Raw genomic sequence first — 22702 nt, 5'->3', positions numbered from 1 at the left:
TCAAGATTTTGGATCATTTTCACTATCATTATTCAGAATTCTTTATCAGGTAGATTCCCTATCTCTTCCTCTTTTGTTTGGTTTGGTGGGCATTTATCCTGTTCCTTTACCTGCTGGGTATCTCTCTGCCTCTTCATCTTGTTTATATTGCTGTGTTTGGGGTGGCCTTTCCATATTCTGGCAGTTTGTGGAGTTCTCTTTATTGTGGAGTTTCCTCACTGTGGGTGGGGTTGGACGGGTGGCTTGTCAAGGTTTCCTGGTCAGGGAAGCTTGTGTGGGTGTTCTGGTGGGTGGAGCTGGATTTCTTCTCTCTGGAGTGCAATGAAGTGTCCAGTAATGAGTTATGAGATGTCAGTGGGTTTGGAGTGACTTTGGGCAGCCTGTATATTGAAGCTCAGGGCTATGTTCCTGTGTTGCTGGAGAATTTGTGTGGTATGTCTTGCTCTGGAACTTCTTGGCCCTTGGGCGGTGCTTGGTTTCAGTGTAGGTATGGAGGCATTTGATGAGCTCCTATCGATTAATGTTCCCTGGAGTCAGGAGTTCTCTGGTGTTCTCAGGATTTGGACTTAAGCCTCCTGCCTCTGGTTTTAAGTCTTATTCTTACAGTAGCCTCATGACTTCTCCATCTATACAGCACTGATGATAAAACATCTAGGTTAGAGATGAAGTTTCTCCACAGTGAGGGACAACCAGAGAGCTTCACAGAGTCACATGAAGAAGAGAAGAGGGAGGAGGGAGATAGAGGTGACCAGAAGGAGAAGAGGGGGAATCAAAAGAGGAGACAGCAAGCTAGCCAGCAATCACTTCCTTATGTGCACTCCACAGTCTGGACTGCTCAGAGATGTTCACGGAGTTATACAGAGACGAGAAGAGGGAGGAAGGAAGCAGAGGTGGCCAGGAGGATAAAGGGGGGAATCAAAAGGAGAGAGACAGATCCAGCCAGTAATTAGTTCCCTAAGTGTTCTCTACAGTCCAGAACACACAAAGAGATTCACAGAGTTGGGTAGAGAAGAGAAAGGGGAGGGAGGAGATAGAGGCAACCTGGTGGAAAAAAAGGAGAATTCAAAGGGGGAGAGAGCAGTCAAGCCAGTAATCTCGCTCCCAAGTAAAAATGGGTACTGAAGATTGAGTTCTTAAAGGTACAAAATTGATACCAAGTACCAAAAAGCAAAGATTAAAAATCTAGAGTAGAGGTTGGATTCTCAAAAATACAATATTAAAGAAAAAAAAGTCACAAAAATTATAAAATATATATATATGAAGTTTGCTTTAAAAAATAGGGTCTTTTTTTTGCCAAGTAATAGTAGGTTATAAAAATGAAAATTAAAGGAGTAATAGAGGACTTAAAATTAATTTTTTTTTTAATTTAAAGAATGATAATAGTGAAAATATATCTAGGACTTTCTCTGGTGTTGTTGTGGACAGTGTGGGGTCAGTTCATTTTCAGATAGTTCCTCGATCCGGCTTATACTTCTCAAGATCTATAGGCCCCTTCCTATGTAGTCGGTGCTAACTGCAGGGTTTTAATCTATTGCACCTGTCACTTCCAAGGTGGCTCCCTCTGCTTTAGCTTCTTCTGTTTGCTGGTTTCTTCAGTGTCTAATTTCCGCCCTGACACAAGGGGGCGGTGGTGGACACTTTTTTAGGCTCACTTGTTCGGTCGTGCTGTGGGGAGGGAGGAACACTGCAAACAAATAACACTGGCATGTGCTCGCAGTGTCTCGGCCACACTGGGTTTGCCCCCGCTCACCGCACGTGCACCTTCCCTGTCTACACTGCTTAGGCTCTAGGTTGCTCTGCTGGGAACTGTCTGAGGCTGGCCCTGGGTTGTATGCACTTCCCAGGTCTAACCCAATCAGGTTCAGATACTCGGGTAGTCCTCAAAGGAGCAGATTTGGTTGGGCCTGCATTTTGTGCCCTTCCCAGGTCTGAACAGCTCAGGTGACCAGGTGTTTGGCAAGCGCGGTCACTGCGACTTATCGCCTCCCCCATCCCTGCCGCTTGGTTTTCTGGGTGTACAGCTGGTGCACCTTCTCAGATGTGCCGTGTGTCTCTTCTGGGGAGCTGATCTCTGGCTGTGACCCTCCTGGTGGATGTCGACCATCCAGAATCCTAAGAAGTCTTGGTTAGCAATGAAGCCTGCTTGCAGTTTGGTAGATGCCTCTCTGGGGCTGTGATTGCCCCCTTCTGGCTCTGGCTGCCCTCGCCTGCCTGTCTCCAGCGAGGGATGGGCTGGTCCACAGCCGGCTAGCTCTGCTCAGTCCTTTGTTCTGTGAGCAGGCCTGCAGGTGTCTTAGGTTAGGGCTTTTCCCAGGGTAGCTATCCCACAGTCTGGTTTGCTATCTCAAGTTAGTTCCCTCAGATTGTCCTCGGGGCATTCAGGCCTGGGCAATGCCCCTGCATTACTCTAAGCAATGCAGCCTCCCTGCCCAGCCCCCGCTTGCTAGTGGCAGATGCAGGCGTCTGCACTGCTTCGCCCCTGGGAGTTACCATTGGGCACATAATCTGTGGGTTTTAATTATTTATTTTTCCTCCTGATTATGTTGCCCTCTGAGGTTCCAAGGCTTGCCACAGACTCTCCAGTGAGAGTGTTTCCTGGTGTTTGGAAACTTCTCTCTTTTTTAAGACTCCCTTCCTGGGACAGATCTCTGTCCCTCTTTTGTCTCTTTTTTTTATCTTTTATATTTTTTTCTACCTCCTTTCGAAGACAACGGGCTGCTTTTCTGGGTGCCTGATGTCCTCTGCCGGCATTCAGAAGTTGTTTTGTGGAATTTACTCAGCGTTCAAATGTTCTTTTGATGAATTTGTGGGGGAGAAAGTGGTTTCCCCATCCTATTCCTCGGCCATCGTAGGACCGCCCCCTGAATTGAGCTTTAGGTGCAGCATCGCGGTGCAACAGGAAGGACTCGGGAGTCGGACACTCCACCCCCGCCCCCCACTCCCCGCTGTGTGACCTTGAAAAAGTCACTTACCTCCCGAGGCTCAGTTTCCACATCTGCAAAGTGTCCCTCCCTCACAGGGAGAACCCACAGCATAGGATCAGTGTACACAGTAGGTACTCTCTAAATGGGGATTCACAGGGCTTTCTTAGGCTTCTGTTCATGAGTCTCTGACAAGGTCCCTGGCAAGTCGCTCTCAGTGATGGCAGAGCTCTGGGGCCCCTTGGGAAGGACACGATCCTGGTAACCATAACTTCCAGTGGGCAGAGAGGTTCCCCGTGGCTCCAACAAGCAGGCTGACCGGTCACTCAGCCTCAGTGCTCCCAAGGGATGCCATCTCATCTCATTCAAATGCTTCATTTGAACAATCTCATTTATTCCTACCACATTCTTGAGCCTTCAGAGTTTCTTATTAATAATAATAATACCAACAACTAATATTTATCAAGCACAGAGTGCTGAACGCTTAACAAGTACCAAGCACTGGGCTAAGCAGTTTATAAACCTCATCTCATGGACCCTGCACCATCAGGACCACTCCAGAGCTGGACAGTCAGGGTTCTGCTATGGACCCCCTGCCTTAGAAGGTCTGTCTCTGGCTCTCCTCCCTACAGGTAAGGAGACTGAGAGTCCATGAAGACACATTCACCCAGAACTCTATCTGTCCCTCTCCCACTTACCCCGGTGAGACAAGGCTTTGAGTACTGGGGACCAACTTCAGGGCCTGTGTGGGCCTCTTCCCCAGGTCGGTCCTGCCTGAGGGTGGACCATGCCAGCAGTCTGTGTGCTCCTTGACCTGAGGGATGGCGGAATTCAAGGAAGGGGGATGTGTGGATAGGGACTGGGCACTAGGGTTTTGATGTCTGCAGAATGGAATGGAGCCAGGGGCAGAAGGAAAGGGATGAACTTACAGGCTAACCTTCCATCTTTCCTTTTGCCCAGATGAGGATGCCAAGGTTTGGGAGACTCAATGGGTTGCTCAGAGTCACGAGGCTCATAGGCAGCAGAACTGGGACCTGAATTTGGGGCTGCTGGGCTTAGAGTTCATGCTTGTGCCTTTGGTAGATGGATGGGGCAGAGAGAAGGCTGCAGGTACTCCAGCCCCACACCCAGGAATAAAAGGCCCCCGCCCTGGGCCTTGTGCTTTAAAGAGCCTACATATCCAAACACTCAAAACACAGATTTATTGAAGAATACATGGGGGCTGCTGTCACTCATGATCAAGTACTTGTTTGGCACAGTCTGATCAATTAACCCTAAACACTAGCTCTCGTGTCTAACATGGGTCCCTAAGAAAATACTCCTCCACCTCTTGTCCTATGTCCTCAAAACAACAAAAAGTGAATCAAAGACCTTAACAGACACCTCACCAAAGAAGATCTATACAGATGCCACAGAACCATATGAAAAAATGCTCCACATCATATGTCTTCAGGGAAATGTAAAACAAAGAGATGCTGCTACACACCTCTGAGGATGGACAAAGTCCAGAAGACGGACAACACCAAACGCTGGCGAGGATGGGCAACAGGAACGCTCATTTGTTGCTGGTGAGTTTGGCCCCCTCCTAGACTGGTTACTCCATTTCTTTGGAGAATATCTCACAGTCTCAGCCTGGGGCAACATGGCAGATCCAAACAAGTAAAAGTGAAGGAGGCCATGTCACGGCTCTCCAGGTTTATCCCCCTTCAGTCACCATCCTGGTTGCTGTGCCTCCCTGTTCTTCCCCTCTCCCAGTTTGATTTCCCAACTAAAACAGAATAAAATAGCCACCCCACCCCGTGGACATCTCTACTTCTTGATCTGAGCTGTGGCTTTCTCTCCTTCCATCCACCCATAAATGTGATTTGACCCATTTTGATATTCCAGAGAGTTCCAGAAAAACATCTATTTTTGCTTTATTGACTATGCAAAGGCCTTTGACTGTGTGGATCACAATAAACTGTGGAAAATTCTGAAAGAGATGGGAATACCAGACCACCTGACCTGCCTCTTGAGAAATCTGTATGCAGGTCAGGAAGCAACAGTTAGAACTGGACATGGAACAACAGACTGGTTCCAAATAGGAAAAGGAGTACGTCAAGACTGTATATTGTCACCCTGCTTATTTAACTTATATGCAGAGTACATCATGAGAAACGCTGGACTGGAAGAAACACAAGCTGGAATCAAGATTGCCGGGAGAAATATCAGTAACCTCAGATATGCAGATGACACCACTCTTAGGGCAGAAAGTGATGAGGAACTCAGAAGTCTCTTGATGAAAGTGAAAGTGGAGAGTGAAAAAGTTGGCTTAAAGCTCAACTTTCAGAAAATGAAGATCATGGCATCCAGTCCCATCACTTCATGGAAAATAGATGGGGAAACAGTGGAAACAGTGTCAGACTTTATTTTTTTGGGCTCCAAAATCACTGCAGATGGTGACTGCAGCCATGAAATTAAAACACGCTTACTCCTTGGAAGGAAAGTTATGTCCAACCTAGATAGCATATTCAAAAGCAGAGACATTACTTTGCCAACAAAGGTCCATCTAGTCAAGGCTATGGTTTTTCCTGTGGTCATGTATGGATGTGAGAGTTGGACTGTGAAGAAGGCTGAGCGCCGAAGAATTGATGCTTTTGAACTGTGGTGTTGGAGAAGACTCTTGAGAGTCCCTTGGACTGCAAGGAGATCCAACCAGTCCATTCTGAAGGAGATCAGCCCTGGGATTTCTTTGGAAGGAATGATGCTAAAGCTGAAACTCCAGTACTTTGGCCACCTCAGGCGAAGAGTTGACTCATTGGAAAAGACTCTGATGCTGGGAGGGATTGGGGGCAGGAGGAGAAGGGGACGACAGAGGACGAGATGGCTGGATGGCATCACTGACTCGATGGACATGAGTCTGAGTGAACTCCGGGAGTTGTTGATGGACAGGGAGGCCTGGCGTGCTTCGATTCATGGGGTCTCAGAGTCGGACACGACTGAGCTACTGAGCTGAAGTGATATTCCAGAAAAATGTTAAAATCTGATTCATTAATCCAAGTCATCCTCCCTAACACCAAGTCCCTGCTGTCTTCTGAGTTTTTCTTCCCATGGATCTTCAGGAGGAAGGAGAGGTAAAATGCATGTCCTCAGCCTTCCATCTTGAACCAAATATCTGGGCTCAGCTCTTGTTTATTTATTTTTTGTGTGTGTGTGGCTGCATTAGGTCTCAGTTGTGGCACCAGGACCCTCTAGTCGTGGCACACTGGCTCAGTTGCTCTGCTGCATGTGGGATCTTATTTCTCCGACAGGGATCAAACCCATATCCCCTGCATTGCAAGGTGGATTCTTAAACACTGGACCACCAGGGAAGCCCCTGTACTCAGCTTTTTATTGGTATTATTTGAATGCCTGCAAAAACCTTGCAGAATAGCAACAATTATGTTAATTACACAGGTAAAGAAACTAGACTCAGAGACGTTAAAGACCTTTTCCCTACTCAGGCAGGAAAGGCTGAGAGGAAAGCTTGAAGACCAGGAGGGAAGATGAGCTGGGGCAAAGGCCAAAGTGAAAAAGGGGCAAACTGGTTACATATGACCCTAAATGGGTAACACCTGAGCAGTGCAAGAAACACGAAGGAACGCAATTTGAAGTCAGGGGAAAAAAGCTTTCTCATGGCAGAGTTGACTGGAGCAGGAAAACGCCGTGTTAGCAGGCTGACACAATATGGATTGTGCTCCTGTGTTGCCCAAGGGACAATGGAGACCTCAGAGAGCCTGTGACAGACGCTGGACCTGCTCAGGTCATGCTCCGACTTGGATGGAGACCAGAGCAAGGTTTGGTGGGGAAGGAATGGAGCCCAGGTCACCGAGTGGGAAGTTCCTCGTGTGAACTGCAGGGGGCGCTCCAGACCCAGAGGCAGGAGCATACTGAGTCCTCTGAGCCTCAGGGAATTGCACACACTGGTTTCAACCTGAGTCTAGCTGGGTTTGGAGCCCAAGAAATCCCAGAAAGGGGCCAGAATCCTTAGTCACCTCTGGGGGAGGATAAATCAGTTCTCCGAAGGCCTTAACAAGGTGCAAAGTACCTAGATTCACAGGCGTAAGGCTTTTAAAAATCATTTGGTGATAACAAGGACAGAACTGGCAACCCATTCCAGTATTCTTGCCTGGGAAATCCCATGGACAAAGGAGCCTGGTGGGCTACGGTCCATGGGGTTGCAAAGAGTCGGACACGACTTAGCGACTTAAAACAACAACTGTATACACAGGGAACTCTGCTCAAAATTATGTGGCAGCCTGGAAGAGAGGGAGTTTGGGGGAGAATGGATGTATGTATATGTATTTGCTTTCCACCCGAAGCTATCACAACATTGTTAATCGACTGTACTTCCATGTAAAATAAAAAAATTTAAAAAATTAAAGAATAATTTGGCAATATATTGATATGTTAAAAAACCATAAAATCATTTTATCCATTTGCCCCAGTGGTTTCACTTCTGGAAATCTATTCTAAGAGTTCACTGCAAATTCAGGGGAAAAAAAACACAACTTCACTTACTCATAAAAAGTTTCATTTTCACTATTTACAATTATGAAAAACTGGAAATAACTTCAATTCCATGAAGTTGCTCAAGTAAGCCATGGTCTGTGCACACAAGAGGATATAACCCATTAAAAATGCAAAAATACAGGAAATGATTACAGTCACAACCTTAAATATTAGGCTACAATTCATTATGCAGGATTTTTTTTTTGAAAAAGAAAAACATACCAAATATGGAAATGAACTATACTAAAATAAACAGTGGTTGAGTTCAGATCATAGATGAAATTCTTTACTTTTCCACTTTTCTATTACTCTGAAATTTCCAAAATTTACTGAAGTAGCATTTTTTAAACAAATACTGTTTGAAAAGGAAAAAATGTGTACTTTGAGCCAGAAATTCTACTTCAAGGAATGTAGTGTCCTAAGAAAAAAATTATGAATGGACACACTCAAAAGATGCCAATAGGTTTATCACAGTATGAAGTATAACAGTGAGGATTTGAAAACAACAAAAATGTTCCAAACTTGGGGACTGGTTAATAAAATTGTGCTCATCTTACTGTGTGTTGATTTTTTTTTTTTTTTTATTAAATGCCTCCTCACCCAGGATGTGGGTTCTTGGAGAAGAAAGACACTGTTCCACTTCCTTCGTGTCTGCTCAATAAATATTTGCAATATGAAAGGGTTCACCACTAAATGACTCATTAGGCAAAGGAAGATGCTGGGACCCACAGAATAACTTCAATAATACATACTTAAATCAACCTCTTTTCCTGACCCAGCCTTCAAAGGTGTTCCACAAAAAGAGTGAGTCCAAAGTTGGGCGCTCTCAGTTCTCACGTTGATTTATTCACTCAACAATCAAAAGACATTTCAAGTGTACAGGGAGTTTTGCTAGGCACAGAATCAAGGAGAGAGGAAGGAATCGCTTCTTCCAGCTTCAGCCTTCTGGGACCAGTCCACTGGGGAGACTGTCAGACTACCTTGTACCCTTCTATGCGGCAGAAAGTATCCAGACAAACCCCTGGAGAAGTTCTAAAGATGGCAATTACATTTGGTTGTAGACAAGAGTGAAGACTTCTTGAAGGAGGTGGCCTCGAAGGTTACATAGGATTTTAAACAGGTAGAAATCATGGGCAGGAAATTCCAGGAAGTGGCAAAAGTATGAGCAGAAGCAGGAGAGCTTAGGGCACATTTTTGGGTTAGCATGGACTACATTTGGTTGCCAGGGTAGGTAGGGGGCAGACCATGAAGAGATAGGAGAAGTAGGTAAAAGGGAACTGGCAACCATCATTTGCTAGTTCCAGATCCTGGAAGATTCCTGAACAGAGAAGTGTTCACTGAGCACAAGGAGCGGTGGCTGCGCGAGTGCAGGAGGGCCTAGAGGAGCTATCACATGTTGAAGGTCAAGAAGGGCGGCAGTGAGGAGATACCCCTCGTCTAAGTTAAGGAGCAATGGCTGCGCTTTGCTGGAGCATGAGATACCATGCCCAAGGTAAGAGAAACCCAAGTAAGACGGTAGGTGTTACAAGAGGGCATCAGAGGGCAGACACACTGAAACCATACTCACAGAAAATTAGTCAATCTAATCACACTAGGACCACAGCCTTGTCTAACTCAATGAAACTAAGCCATGCCTGTGGGGCAACCCAAGATGGGTGGGTCATGGTGGAGAGATCTGACAGAATGTGGTCCACTGGAGAAGAGAATGGCAAACCACCTCAGTATTCTTGCCTTGAGAACCCCATGAACAGTATGAAAAGGCAAAATGATAGGATACTGAAAGAGAAACTCCCCAGGTCAGTAGGTGCCCAATATGCTACTGGAGATCAGTGGAGAAATAACTCCAAAAAGAAAGAAGGGTTGGAGCCAAAGCAAAAATAATACCCAGCTGTGGATGTGACTGGTGATAGAAGTAAGGTCCGATGCTGTAAAGAGCAATATTGCATAGGAACCTGGAATGTCAGGCCCATGAATCAAGGCAAATTGGAAGTGGTCAAACAAGAGATGGCAAGAGTGAATGTCGACATTCTAGGAATCAGCGAACTAAAATGGACTGGAATGGGTGAATTTAACTCAGATGACCATTAAATCTACTACTGTGGGCAGGAATCCCTCAGAAGAAATGGAGTAGCTATCATGGTCAACAAAAGAGTCCAAAATGCAGTATTTGGATGCAATCTCAAAAACGACAGAATGATCTCTGTTCATTTCCAAGGCAAACCATTCAATATCACAGTAATCCAAGTCTATGCCCCAACCAGTAATGCTGAAGAAGCTGAAGTTGAACAGTTCTATGAAGACCTACAAGACCTTTTAGAACTAACACCCAAAAAAGATGTCCTTTTCATTATAGGGGACTGGAATGCAAAAGTAGGACATCAAGAAACACCTGGAGTAACAGGCAAATTTGGCCTTGGAATACGGAATGAAGCAGAGCAAAGACTAATAGAGTTTTTCTAAGAAAATGCACTGGTCATAGCCAACACCCTCTTCCAACAACACTAGAGAACACTCTACGCATGGACATCACCAGATGGTCAACACCGAAATCAGATTGATTATATTCTTTGCAGCCAAAGATGGAGAAGCTCTATACAGTCAGCAAAAACAAGACCAGGAGCTGACTGTGGCTCAGACCATGAACTCCTTATTGCCAAATTCAGATTTAAATTGAAGAAAGTAGGGAAAACCACTAGACCATTCAGGTATGACCTAAATCAAATCCCTTATGATTCTACAGTGGAAGTGAGAAATAGATTTAAGGGCCTAGATCTGATAGAGTGCCTGATGAACTATGGAATGAGGTTCGTGACACTGTACAGGAGACAGGGATCAAGACCATCCCCATGGAAAAGAAATGCAAAAAAGCAAAATGGCTGTCTGGGGAGGCCTTACAAATAGCTGTGAAAAGAGAAGCGAAAAGCAAAGGAGAGAAGGAAAGATATAAGCATCTGAATGCAGAGTTCCAAAGAATAGCAAGGAGAGATAAGAAAGCCTTCCTCAGTGATCTATGCAAAGAAATAGAGGAAAACAACAGAATGGGAAAGACTAGAGATCTCTTCAAGAAAATTAGATACCAAGGGAACATTTCATGCAAAGATGGGCTCGATAAAGGACAGAAATGGTATGGACCTAACAGAAGCAGAAGATATTAAGAAGAGGTGGCAAGAATACACAGAAGAACTGTACAAAAAAGATCTTAATGACCCAGATAATCACGATGATGTGATCACTCACCTAGAGCCAGACATCCTGGAATGTGAAGTCCAGTGGGCCTTAGAAAGCATCACTATGAACAAAGCTAGTGGAGGTGATGGAATTCCAGTGGAGCTATTTCAAATCCTGAAAGATGATGCTGTGAAAGTGCTGCACTCAATATGCCAGCAAATTTGGAAAACTCAGCAGTGGCCACAGGACTGGAAAAGGTCAGTTTTCATTCCAATCCCAAAGAAAGGGAATGCCAAAGAATGCTCAAACTACCACAAAATTGCACTCATCTCACATGCTAGTAAAGTAATGCTCTAAATTCTCCAAGCCAGGCTTCAGCAATACATGAACCGTGAACTTCCTGATGTTCAAGCTGGTTTTAGAAAAGGCAAAGGAACCAGAGATCAAATTGCCAACATCTGCTGGATCATGGAAAAAGCAAAAGAGTTCCAGAAAAACATCTATTTTTGCTTTATTGACTATGCCAAAGCCTTTGACTGTGTGGATGACAATAAACTGTGGAAAATTCTGAAAGAGATGGGAATACCAGACCACCTGACCTGCCTCTTGAGAAATCTGTATGCAGGTCAGGAAGCAACAGTTAGAACTGGACATGGAACAACAGACTGGTTCCAAATAGGAAAAGGAGTACGTCAAGACTGTATATTGTCACCCTGCTTATTTAACTTATATGCAGAGTACATCATGGGAAACGCTGGGCTGGAAGAAACACAAGCTGGAATCAAGATTGCCGGGAGAAATATCAGTAACCTCAGATATGCAGATGACACCACCCTTATGGCAGAAAGTGAAGAGGAACTCAAAAGCCTCTTGATGAAAGTGAAAGTGGAGAGTGAAAAAGTTGGCTTAAAGCTCAACATTCAGAAAACAAAGATCAGGGCATCCGGTCCCATCACTTCATGGGAAATAGATGGGGAAACAGTGTCAGACTTTACTTTTTTGGGGCTCCAAAATCACCACAGATGGTTACTGCAGCCATGAAATTAAAAGACGCTTACTCCTTGGAAGGAAAGTTATGTCCAACCTAGATAGCATATTCAAAAGCAGAGACATTACTTTGCCAACAAAAGTCCGTCTAGTCAAGGCTATGGTTTTTCCTGTGATCATGTATGGATGTGAGAGTTGGACTGTGAAGAAGGCTGAGTGCCGAAGAATTGATGCTTTTGAACTGTGGTGTTGGAGAAGACTCTTGAGAGTCCCTTGGACTGCAAGGAGATCCAACCAGTCCATTCTGAAGGAGATCAGCCCTGGGATTTCTTTGGAAGGACTGATGCTAAAGCTGAAACTCCAGTACTTTGGCCACCTCATGCGAAGAGTTGACTCATTGGAAAAGACTCTGATGCTGGGAGGGATTGGGGGCAGGAGGAGAAGGGAACAGAGGATTAGATGGCTGGATGGCATCACTGACTCGTTGGACATGAGTTTGAGTGAACTCTGGGAGTTGGTGATGGACAGGGAGGCTTGGCGTGCTGCGATTCATGGGGTCACAAAGAATCAGACATGACTGAGCGACTGAACTGAACTGAACTGATCATGTGTTAGGTGATCTGCATGAAGAATCTCACTTATTGTGCTGGAGAGGGTGTGGAGAGAAGGGAACCCTCTTACACTATCAGTGGGGATGTAAATTAGGGCAGCCACCATGGAAAGCAGTATGGAGGTTCCTCAAAAAACTAGAGTCACCGTATGATCTAGAAATTCCACACCTGGACATATACCCAGACAGAACCATCATTCAAAAAGATACATTCACCCCCATGTTTATAGAAGCTCTGTTTATAATAGCCAAGACCTAAATGGTCATTAACAGATGGATAAAAAAGATGTGATATAACACACACACACACACACACACACACTGGAATACTGCTGCTGCTGCTGCTAAGTCATTTCAGTCGTGTCCGACTCTGAGAGACCCCAGAGACAGCACACCACCAGGCTCTCCCGTTCCTGGGATTCTCCAGGCAAGAAAACTGGAGTGGGTTGCCATTTCCTTCTCCAATGCATGAAAGTGAAAAGTGAAAGTGAAGTCAGCTCAGTCGTGTCCGACTCCTCGTGACTCCATGGACTCCAGGCAAGGGTATTGGAGTGGGGTGCCATCGCCTTCTTCCTATGGAATACTACTCATCCATTAAAAAGAATGAAATAATGCCATTTGCAGCAACATGGAAAGACCTAGAGATTATCATAGTAAGTGAAGTAAGTCAGAGAAATGCAAAAAACGTATCACTTAGATGTGGAATCTAAGATATGACATAAAAACATATCTATAAAACATGGTACTCAAAATACATAGTAAAGACCCAGCAAATGGTGAACATTATCCATATTAGTCACTAGCAGTTATCTGGTCAAACTATGAAAACTGGGGAGAGATTTCCTTGAGTTCAGAAAGCTAGTTTTTGAAAGAGCTGGAACTAGCAACCAGGGGGTTCTTAGACCAGAGCCCATTCTTCTGCTTCAGCTGCCCCTGTGAACAATATTACTCTTTTAACAATGACTCTACTAATAAATGTCTAGATCTCTCCAAGAAATGACTTTCTTTGCAAATAAGCATATTTGCAACCTCTTTTGGGTACACTGCTGTTTACTCAGGCTCCTAAACTCTTGGCCAACTTTCAGTCCCAGGATAATAAATTGGGAAACTCTTTAAGAGAGCAATGCAACCGTCTTAATACTGCACTGAACCAATTTCAGCCAGGGATGGGACTTGTTGGGCTTGTTTCTGAGATGACCTGGGGATTTCCCATCCATTAGTTGGTGTGATCCTAAGTGATCTCCACCCCTCAACCCATCTGATCCTGCCTCCTGGCTCCAATCTCATTTAAAAAGATAAGTATCTCCATGCACTCCCTTCTCCCAGGAAGCACTGGGATTGGGTGCAGGGCTCAGGGTGAGGATTGATGTCTGTGACTCAGCTGGTCCAAGCCAACGCCTGTAAACCCATGTCAATCAGAGGGAGCTGCCATTCGGGAAGCCCAGAACTGAGGCTAACAATGGAGCTGGGTGTCAGGTAGGAGCTCTAGGGGTCCCAGGCTCCTGCAGAGTCTTCACTGGACCTCATGAGTCTCAGACTTATTTGCAAACAGAAAGAGCCAACATAGTTAGGGCCCTACTCTGAAAGCTTTCCAAGTGCCTCCCAATTTAAGCCACTGAAAAAACTGTTACCATTTTACCCTTAAGCAACCCAAGACACAGAAATGTTAGCAATTTGCTAGTCACTTGTCACATTATTAGTGTGAGAGTCAGATTGTGACCTGAAACGGGCTGGCACCTGGGACCCTTTGCTGCAGTGCTTGTACATAGACAAACGTCTTTAAGCAACAAGATACAAATCAACTATGCTGCTGCTGCTGCTGCTAAGTGCTTCAGTCGTGTCCGACTCTGTGCAACCCCATAGACGGCAGGCCATCAGGCTCCCCGTCCCTGGGATTCTCCAGGCAAGAACACTGGAGTGGGTTGCCATTTCCTTCTCCAATGCATGAAAGTGAAAAGTGCAAGTGAAGTCGCTCAGTCATGTCCGACTCTTAGCGACCCCACGGACGGCAGCCCACCAGGCTCCTCCGTCCATGGGATTTTCCAGGCAAGAGTACTGGAGTGGGGTGCCATTGCCTTCTTCTCAAATCAACTATGAGACTAAAAATAATTGCCTGTGTATGCAATTGGGGCAAATTATGAACAAGATACAAGAAGACAAAAAACCAGGGACTTGCCTGGTGGTCCAGTGGTTAAGAGTCGGTTAAGAGTCCACCAGCCAATGAGAGCGACATGGGTTCGATCCTTGGTCTAGGAAGATCCCACATGCAACTAAGGGGCAACCAAGCCCATGAGCCATAATTACTGAAGCTCACACGCCCTACAGCCTGTGTTCTCCAACAAGAGAAGCCACCTCAGTGAGAAGCCCACACAGCACAACTACAGAGTAGACCCCGCTCATCACAATTAGAGAAAATCAAGGCACAACAATAAAGACCCAGCACGGCCAAAAATTATTAAATAAAAATAAAACAAAGAAAGAAAGACCAAAAACCCACACAGCACCATCAAAGGCAGACCACCTAGGCCATCCCTTGGGCCCAACATATGGACCCCCTCCTACCCACACCCCATAGAAGGAACCAGCTTGCCCCCCTCTCAGGGAGAAAGCATAGGAATCTGTCACTTGTTTTTGCTCCCCACTGCTGCAGCAGGAACCCTAAAAAGCCGTGCGTAAATTCTTTGTCTGGTCTCATCAATTTCTATTGACTAAGGAGGTTAAGAACCTTTCAGTAACAAAGGCAACAGCTTGACTTCAGAGCCACTCATTCATTCATTCAGTAAATATCTCCTGAATATCTCTGATGTCCAGGACACTATTCCAGGCACTTTATATGTCCACGAACAAAAGAAATTAATTCTTCATCAGATTACAGTGATTAAATTTTAGCAGGGGGGAGATAGCAATAAGCTTTACCAATGAATGATATAGTTCACTAAAAGGTGTTAAATGCTATGAAAAAAGAAAAGACAGAGCAAAGTATGGGGGACCGAGGTACATGTTGCCATTTTAAGGGTGATCACGGAGGCGATCAAGATTTGAGCTTCATGGAGGCAGCAAGATTTGAGATTAGAAGAAAGAAGGGAGCGAGCCATGTGGATATCTGGGGAAGGAGCATCACAGGCATAGGGAACACAAACAAAATAAATTTACACTGAGAATTAACAAGGGGTCAGAGGGAAATGAAGGTGAGGTGATCGGGAACTTTCTGGAGTGACGCACCTACGTGAAATGCTCTTTGGAGGTCACAGAAGCTGAGAAAGAAGGATGAGAAGCCTGGTTCTGTGAAGAATTGGCAGGTAGGGGTGGGCAAGAGGGTATTTCAGAAGAATGTTGCGGCTTTCAGATCTCTCAAAATCCTGGCCACCCTTGGGTGTGGGTGATATATTAAGACTCTACAGAGAAACAGAATTGTAGGCAATCTACACTACAGAGTGACTCATTTTAGGAATTGACTTACTGGATTATGGAGGCTGAAATGTTCCAACATCTGCCATCTGCAGGGTGGAGATCACCTTTACAGCCAATGGTGAAATTCAATCCGAGTCTGGAAGGCTGGGAACAGAGAAGCCTATAGTCCCAGTCCAAGTCCAAAGGCCCGAGAACCAGGAGTCCAAGGGGAGAAAATGGATGTCTGAGATCGGGCAGAGGGCAAATTCACCCTTCCTCTACTTCTTTGTTCTACCTAGACCCTCATTAGATTGGATGACGTCCACCCGCAATGGTAAAGGTGATCTTTACTCAGTCTTCTGATTCAAATGCTAATCTCTTCTGGAAACATTGTCACAGACAGCTCAGGAATAACATTTAATCAGCTTTCTGGACATCCCTGAGCCCAGTCGGGTTAACAAGACTAGCCCTCAGGGTGAGAACTGGTTCTCCTAGCTCTGAAACCTCAATTCTGAGGAAATCTGAGCAGTCCAAGGGGAAACGGCAGGCAGACAGCTTGGCTTGAATGTTAGGTTGCACACCTAACCTGGCACTAAACCTTCCAGATAGCGAGACCTTGAGTACTGTCAAGCTTAGCGCCCAGGCCAGAGAAGTCTAAGGCCTGAGGGCCCTTAGGCAAAACGAAAACAAACAGGAAACAAACAGCAGTGCTCGAGGTGGTGGAATTGAAATTGCCTGAAGCCACTGTTGCGAAACCACCTGGGCTTCACGTTAAATACCTTGGGGTTGTTGTTGTTTGGTCACTAAGTCATGTCCAGATAGGAGATGATAGTGTCTCCTCTTTGGACTTTTTTTTCTTCCTTCTTTTTCCTCTTCCTTCAACTTTATCGAAACTGAAGACTCATGAGCCAACACGTGCAAAGCCTGGAGAAAGCTTAGCTCGCTCCTTGTCTGAGGCCATTTGGAGGCCCCCTGGAAGCCAATATTTTTGAGGGTGCAGAGTTTCCAACCAACATTTTCAAGTGCTTGTCCAGCTCCGATTTAGAAGAGGCTCAGCTTTGCCAGAGGGGAGCAGAGTAGGGCCTGGTCTGTCCTGGCAAGTCTCAGTCACTCCATCTTCCTGGGAAGCAGCCTCAGGACCACCTCCAAAGGGGGAGGGCTGCAAATCCTCCACAGGTATTGACCCTTTAATCAAGAGAAATTGATAAGAGGCCAGGCAAGGCTTTATTGGGTTCAGGCTGCAGCATGAGGGAGTGAGAACAAGAAACGGGTGTCCTTGCTCGCTCTCCCAGGAGGTGGGCTGGTTCCTTAAATGGATGAAGTTAGAGGTGGCTCTGGTTGGGCCAGAGGGGTGGCTTAGGTGTGCTGTGTGCAGGGATCATGCACAGTACCCTGATTTTGCTGTGTGCGGAGTTGTTTCAGTCGTGTCTGACTCTTTTCCACCCCATGGACTTTAGCCTGCCAGGCTGCTCTGTCCATGAGATTCTCCAGGCAAGAATACTGGAATGGGTTAAGCCCTCCTTCAGGGCATCTGCTCTGGGCACCTCCAAAATGGCGGTCAGTTTGTGGCCCTCCTGTATCTCATTGTTCCTAATTGCCCCAACTGGGCATGCATGGTTATTTATAGTTTCATACAGTTTCTTTGTAAATGAAGAGACATTTGGCCAGGTTCAAGGGCAAGCACGCTGATAGAGAGTCCCAGGTGCCAGCCTATCCCAGTATTTCTTTTTTGAAAAGTGGAAGTTGGGTGTGAGAGGTGATCATGTCTCTTTGGGAGGACTTGTGGAGGCACTTCCATTCTTGAGGAGGCAACGGGTTGTTGTTGTGTAGTCGAGTCCAACTCTTTGCAACCCCATGACTGTAGCATGCATGGAATGCATGAAAGTGAAAGAGGAGAGTGGAAAAAGTTGGCTTAAAACTCAACATTCAGTAAACTAAGATCATAGCATCCAGTTACATCACTTCATGGCAAATAGATGGAAAATGATGGAAACAGTGACAGACTTTATTTTCTTGGGCTCCAAAATTACTGCAGATGGTGACTGCAGCCATGAAATTAAAACTTGCTTGCTCCTTGGAAGAAAAGCTATGACCAACCTAGATAGCATATTAAAAAGCAGAGACATTATTTTGCCAACAAAGTTCCGTCTACTCAAAGCTATAGTTTTTCCAGTAGTCATGTATGGATGTGAGAGTTGGACTATAAAGAAAGCTGAGCACAGAATAATTGATCCTTTTGAACTGTGGTGCTGGAGAAGACTCTTGAGAGTCCCTTGGACTGCAAGGAGATCAAACCAGTCAATTCTAAAGGAAATTAGTCCTGAATTTGTGAATTGGAAGGAGTGATGCTGAAGCTGAAACTCCAATACTTTGCCACCTGATGCAAAGAATGGACTCACTGGAAAAGACACCAATGCTAGGAAAGATTGAAGGCAGGAGGAGAAGGGGATGACAGAGGATGAGATGGTTGGATGGCATCACCAACTCTATGGACATGAGTTTGAGCAAGCTCCGGAAGTCAGTGACGGACAGGGAAGCCTGGCGTGCTGCAGTCCATGGGGTCGCAAAGAGTCTGACATGACTGAGCAACTGAACTGAACTGACTGCAGCCCAACAGACTCCTCTGCCCATGGGATTTCCCAGGCAAGAATACTGGAGGGGGTTGCCATTTCCCCCTCTAGGGGATCTTCCCAACCTAGGGATTGAACCCATATCTCCTATATTGCAGGCAGATTCTTTAACTGCTGAGCCACCGGGGAAGCCCCTTAATGCAGGGTTCCTGGGAAAAATTTTGTTTTGTTTACTGTCTCTAGATGAGTGTTGCCTCCGTGACGCCCAATACAACCATGTGAAAGGTACTTACACTACAAGCTGCAGAAGTGAGGCCCCCCGTGTTCGGGACTGGGGGGTGGTAGGTCACCATGTGGCTGCCCTTTCTGAAACACCATCAGCAACCCTTTCTCCTCCTCCTTTAACCCTTGGCCAGTTGTCTAATGCTGTCCTTTGCTCCTCCATTTCCTAGGGATTAAGTGTCCTGACTTGCTCAGTGAGGACACAGTCGTATAACAAAAGACATGAACTGTTCTGTGTCCAGCTTCTGCAGCTGCTGGCCCCATCACTCCAGTCTCTGCTCCCATGGTCACATCGCCCCCTCCTCTTCGCGTCTCTGTGGACCTTCTAAGGATGCTCATCACTGGATTTAGGGTCTATGTGGATAATCCAGGATGATCTCATCTCAAGATTCTTAATTTAATTACATCTGCAAAGCCCTCCTTTCCAAATAAAGTAATAACCACAGATTCTAGGATTTGACATTGATATCTCTTGAGCGGCCAGTTTTCAGCCAACCACACGCTCAAGGGACTCAGAAACTCAGCAGGAGGAACAGATAAAAGGAGAGAGGCTTCCCTCTGAAGCTGAGATGCAGCCACCTAGCATCACCACCCCTCCCCCCAAAACTCCCGCTGGACACCCCAGTCCTGTGCTGCAGGGCTCCCAGAGCAGGTCCTTCCCAAGACAGTTTGTGAGGGCCCTTGGGTGGGGGCGGGGTGTGTTCTCTCCCCATCAGACAGGCAGTCCTGGAGCAGCGGAACGGCTCAGCGCACCCTGGGAATCCCAGAATAAGGGATGACGGCGGTGGAGAGGATGAGAAGCAGGAAAGGGCTGGGAAATAAGAAAGCCTTTTGCTCTCCCTCCGCCTTCAGAGGCGGGAAGTGTGCACTTTCTGCGGGGAGGCGGCTGCAGCGGTGGACAAGGGCGGACAGGCGGGCGGGGAGTGTTCCCTGTGCACACGGTGGGAAGTACGTGACTGCGCGCGCACCCGGCTGTGCACACGGCAGCGGGGTGGGGTGGGGGGAGCGCCCCGGCGGTGCACACGGCAGGGGACACACGGCAGGGGTGCGGGGAGCTTTGCCGCAATGCGCGCCTCCGCGCCGGTTTGTGCTCCCGGATGGAGAGAGGAGGGGCGCGCGCCTAGAGGGCTGTGCCAACGCGCCCCCGCCTGGGGCTATAAAAGCCTCGCCACCTGCTGCAGCCAGTGCATCCAATTGCCCTAGAAGCCGATTCGCCTGCTTCGGCGGTCGCTCCTCTCCGGCATGGACCCTGAAACCTGCCCCTGCCCTACTGGTGAGCCCCCGCCCCCGCCCCCGCCCTGCGGCACCGCGCGCCCCTTTACTTGCAAAGAACCCTACGCCTTTGCTCAAGGACATTTGGGGGAAGGGACCCTTATTTCCCATTTTGAATCTCCTGAAGGATGGGCATGGCTATATCCCAAAGGGCATTGAGGCTGGGTACCCCATCTCCCTTTAGGCCTGGCCCCACCCCGTGTTCTAGCCCTTCTTGTGCCCCTCCCCCCCCCAGGTGGCTCCTGCACCTGCTCCGACTCCTGCAAGTGCGAGGGCTGCACATGCGCCTCCAGCAAGAAGAGTGAGTGCGGGGACCCCTCTGCGCGCCCCCCCTACCGGTCCTCCCCTGAGCACCACGCCTGTCCACGTAGGCACGGAGCGGCCCCTCGGCCGGCCGTGACACTGCGTTGACTCTGACGGGAACAGAACCACCCAGAGGCCTGAAGACTCAGTTGCAGGCCCTCCTTCAGTGATTGTTACCTTGGGCCCAGGCAATTGTTTGTGGATTCCCGGAAGGTTCTAATGGGCAGTTAGGAAGCAGAACTGCTCTCCTGAGCCCACCGCTCCCCTCCAGACCTCCAGCGCCTGGGGAAACATTGGTGAGGCCGGGGGTTAGCTCTGGAGTTGAGGTCCCTTGGGCCCTCTCAGGCCTTTGTGGATTCCCCTCAATTTTACCTCCCCTGAATCTCCCCCAAAGCAGTGTAATACACAGGGGAAAGGCACCCTTGTTTGTGTATTAGACTAGGCATATGCCCTCCATGAATCTCCTGGCCCCTACACTTGCACCATATCTGCCCCTGCAGGTTCGTCCTTCAAGGTCATTTCCCCTGGGTGTTTTCTCCTTAAGGCCTGGTTCCCCCTAGCATTGGCCTCACTCCACCGTCCCCTGGGCTCCTGGGCTCATAGATGGGGCTGTGGGCTAGTTACTGGCTACCCTTCCCCCATGGGAGCCCAGTGTGTAGCTGACACACCAGAGATGCTGAGTCAACCCAGGTGTAAGACGAGGAAGCGGGGGGCAGTGACCTCTGGCACCCCTCCTTCCCCCCTTCCTTTTGATGGGCACAGATGGGGGAGGACAGGCCATCAGACTGGGCGTTCCCCATTTTATCTGCAGGCTGCTGCTCCTGCTGCCCTGCAGAGTGTGAGAAATGTGCCAAGGATTGTGTGTGCAAAGGTGGAGAGGGGGCCGAAGCTGAGGAGAAGAAGTGTAGCTGCTGCCAGTGAGGACGTGCCCCCTGTCCCGTGTGAAACGTGTGTAAATAGTGCTGGGTGGCCCAGTGCCACCTGCCCTGTGGTGAGCCTGGCAGTGTGTTCCCTTCCCTGCAAGGCACTGGCAAGTGACAATAAATCCTATGAATGGCATAAGCCAAGGACTGGTCTCTTCTTAAAGGGGAAGGACGCCAGGGCGGGGGTGGGGGTGGGGGGGTGGAAGGAGCCTCATCAGAAGAACTGCCCAGTTGGAAGATAAAATCGGGAGACTGGCCACTGGTCTGTTTGGGACTGGGAGGACATTCTCCCACCCTCAGATGGCACATGACTCTCCTGCCAAGTCAAGCTGAACTCTGGGGAAAGAGGGGAGACCAGACTCATATGGGTCTGTTTCTTTTTCTGCTTCTCAGCCTCACAGTCTGCATCTGTACAGTGGGACTTGTTGCTGTTGCTGTTTTCATTAAGTCGTGTCCAACTCTTTGCGACCCCGTGGATTGTGGCCTGCCAGCCTCCTCTGTCCATGGGATTTTCCAGGCAAGAATACTGGGGTGGGTTGCCATTTCCCTTTCCACAGGAACTTCCCGACTCAGGGATCAAACCTGCATCTCCTTCTTGGCAGGTGGATTCTTTACCACTGACCCACCTGAGAAATCAATGGGGTTGGGGGAAGTTAAAACCAGACCCCAGCCCCAAAGGCCTGCAGTTTCTGCAATTTTCTAGCCACTCCTGCAAAGCTGCCTGTTTTCAGAGTCATCAGAGGCGAGGCCAGGAGGCCCCGGGGCCTGCCTTGGCAGACTGTCATCTGTGTTTCCAAGGTCACCACCCTGAATAGCCTGTCTCCCCAAACAGATTGTTCCGCTCCTTTTCAAACCTGCTCATTTGGCAATTTGTGTCCAGCTCCTTCTTTCTTCAGGGGGAGGTAGGGTACTGAGAGCTTTAAGCCACAGTGGTTGTGGCTCAATCCTAGATGAAAGGGAACACTCCAGTCTACCTGGGTTGAATGGAAAAGAAAAAGTCCTGGGAAAGAAAAGTATCCCAGCTAAGAGAATGGAATGCTGTAAACATGTCAATTTTCCTCCACGTTACTTCATCAGGATGATCCATTCAAAAGTCCACCAGGATTTTTTTTTTAACCTAATAGGCTGTTTTGAAAAGAAAAACAGTACAAGAAAAGCCAAGCCAGTTTTGAAACAACAAAAAAGGCCTGCTCTAACCAACCCCATGGCAGGACTTGTTCTAAAGCTCTTGGAATTGGTGTCAGCTTAGGAATAGATCAATTGGACAGAAAGGATGGTTCAAAAATAGACCCCAGTGCAGTTGCAAAAGTGATTAAATCAGCGGCGAAAAGATACACTAGTTAGTGAAAAGTGTTGAAACAACTGCCTACCCCTGTGCCTATCAGATAAATAATTTTCAATCAATTTAAATACCCAGGAGCAAAATCAAAGCCTTAAAAGAATTTGGAAGAGGAAGACAGGACCATGCTGAGTACTATGGGGTGGAGATGACTTTCCCCGCCCTGGCCTCACCCCATGGCTTGTGAGATCCTAGTTCCCCATCAAGGATGGAACCCATGTCCCCGCAGTGGAAGCACAGAGTCCTAACCACTGGACCACCAGGGAATTCTGGGGGTGACTCTCTTAAATAAGACACCAAAAAGATTAATAAATGTGAGATTATCTTGTGCAAAATTCTATTAAGCACACTATCTTACTTGATTCATACAACTCTAGAAGAATGGTATGACTATTTTACCCATTTTA

The 22702-nt window shown here is 47.3% G+C and overlaps 1 protein-coding gene and 1 long non-coding RNA gene across 3 annotated transcripts in view; one reads left to right on the top strand and one right to left on the bottom strand.

The window, feature by feature from the left end:
* Positions 1 to 16739, bottom strand: part of BBS2 (Bardet-Biedl syndrome 2) — a 95750-nt gene extending 79011 nt beyond the window's left edge. The window contains exon 1 of the mRNA XM_044931874.1: positions 15677 to 16739. Coding sequence (XP_044787809.1) covers positions 15677 to 15706 — 30 coding nt within the window. The 5' untranslated portion in view covers positions 15707 to 16739. The remainder of the gene's footprint in view (positions 1 to 15676) is intronic.
* Positions 16645 to 18906, top strand: LOC123330380. Of its 2 annotated transcripts, none has more exons than XR_006546246.1 (3): positions 16645 to 16782; positions 18420 to 18485; positions 18629 to 18906. It is a non-coding gene; the product is annotated as an uncharacterized LOC123330380 (long non-coding RNA). The 2 variants fall into 2 exon arrangements; XR_006546247.1 differs by lacking the exon at positions 16645 to 16782 and adding an exon at positions 16847 to 16901.
* Positions 18907 to 22702: the final 3796 nt, after the last annotated feature.

This window comes from Bubalus bubalis, chromosome 18, assembly GCF_019923935.1.
Source record: "Bubalus bubalis isolate 160015118507 breed Murrah chromosome 18, NDDB_SH_1, whole genome shotgun sequence".
NCBI classification, from domain to species: Eukaryota; Metazoa; Chordata; class Mammalia; order Artiodactyla; family Bovidae; genus Bubalus; species Bubalus bubalis.
This window is presented reverse-complemented; position numbering and strand designations above follow the sequence as displayed.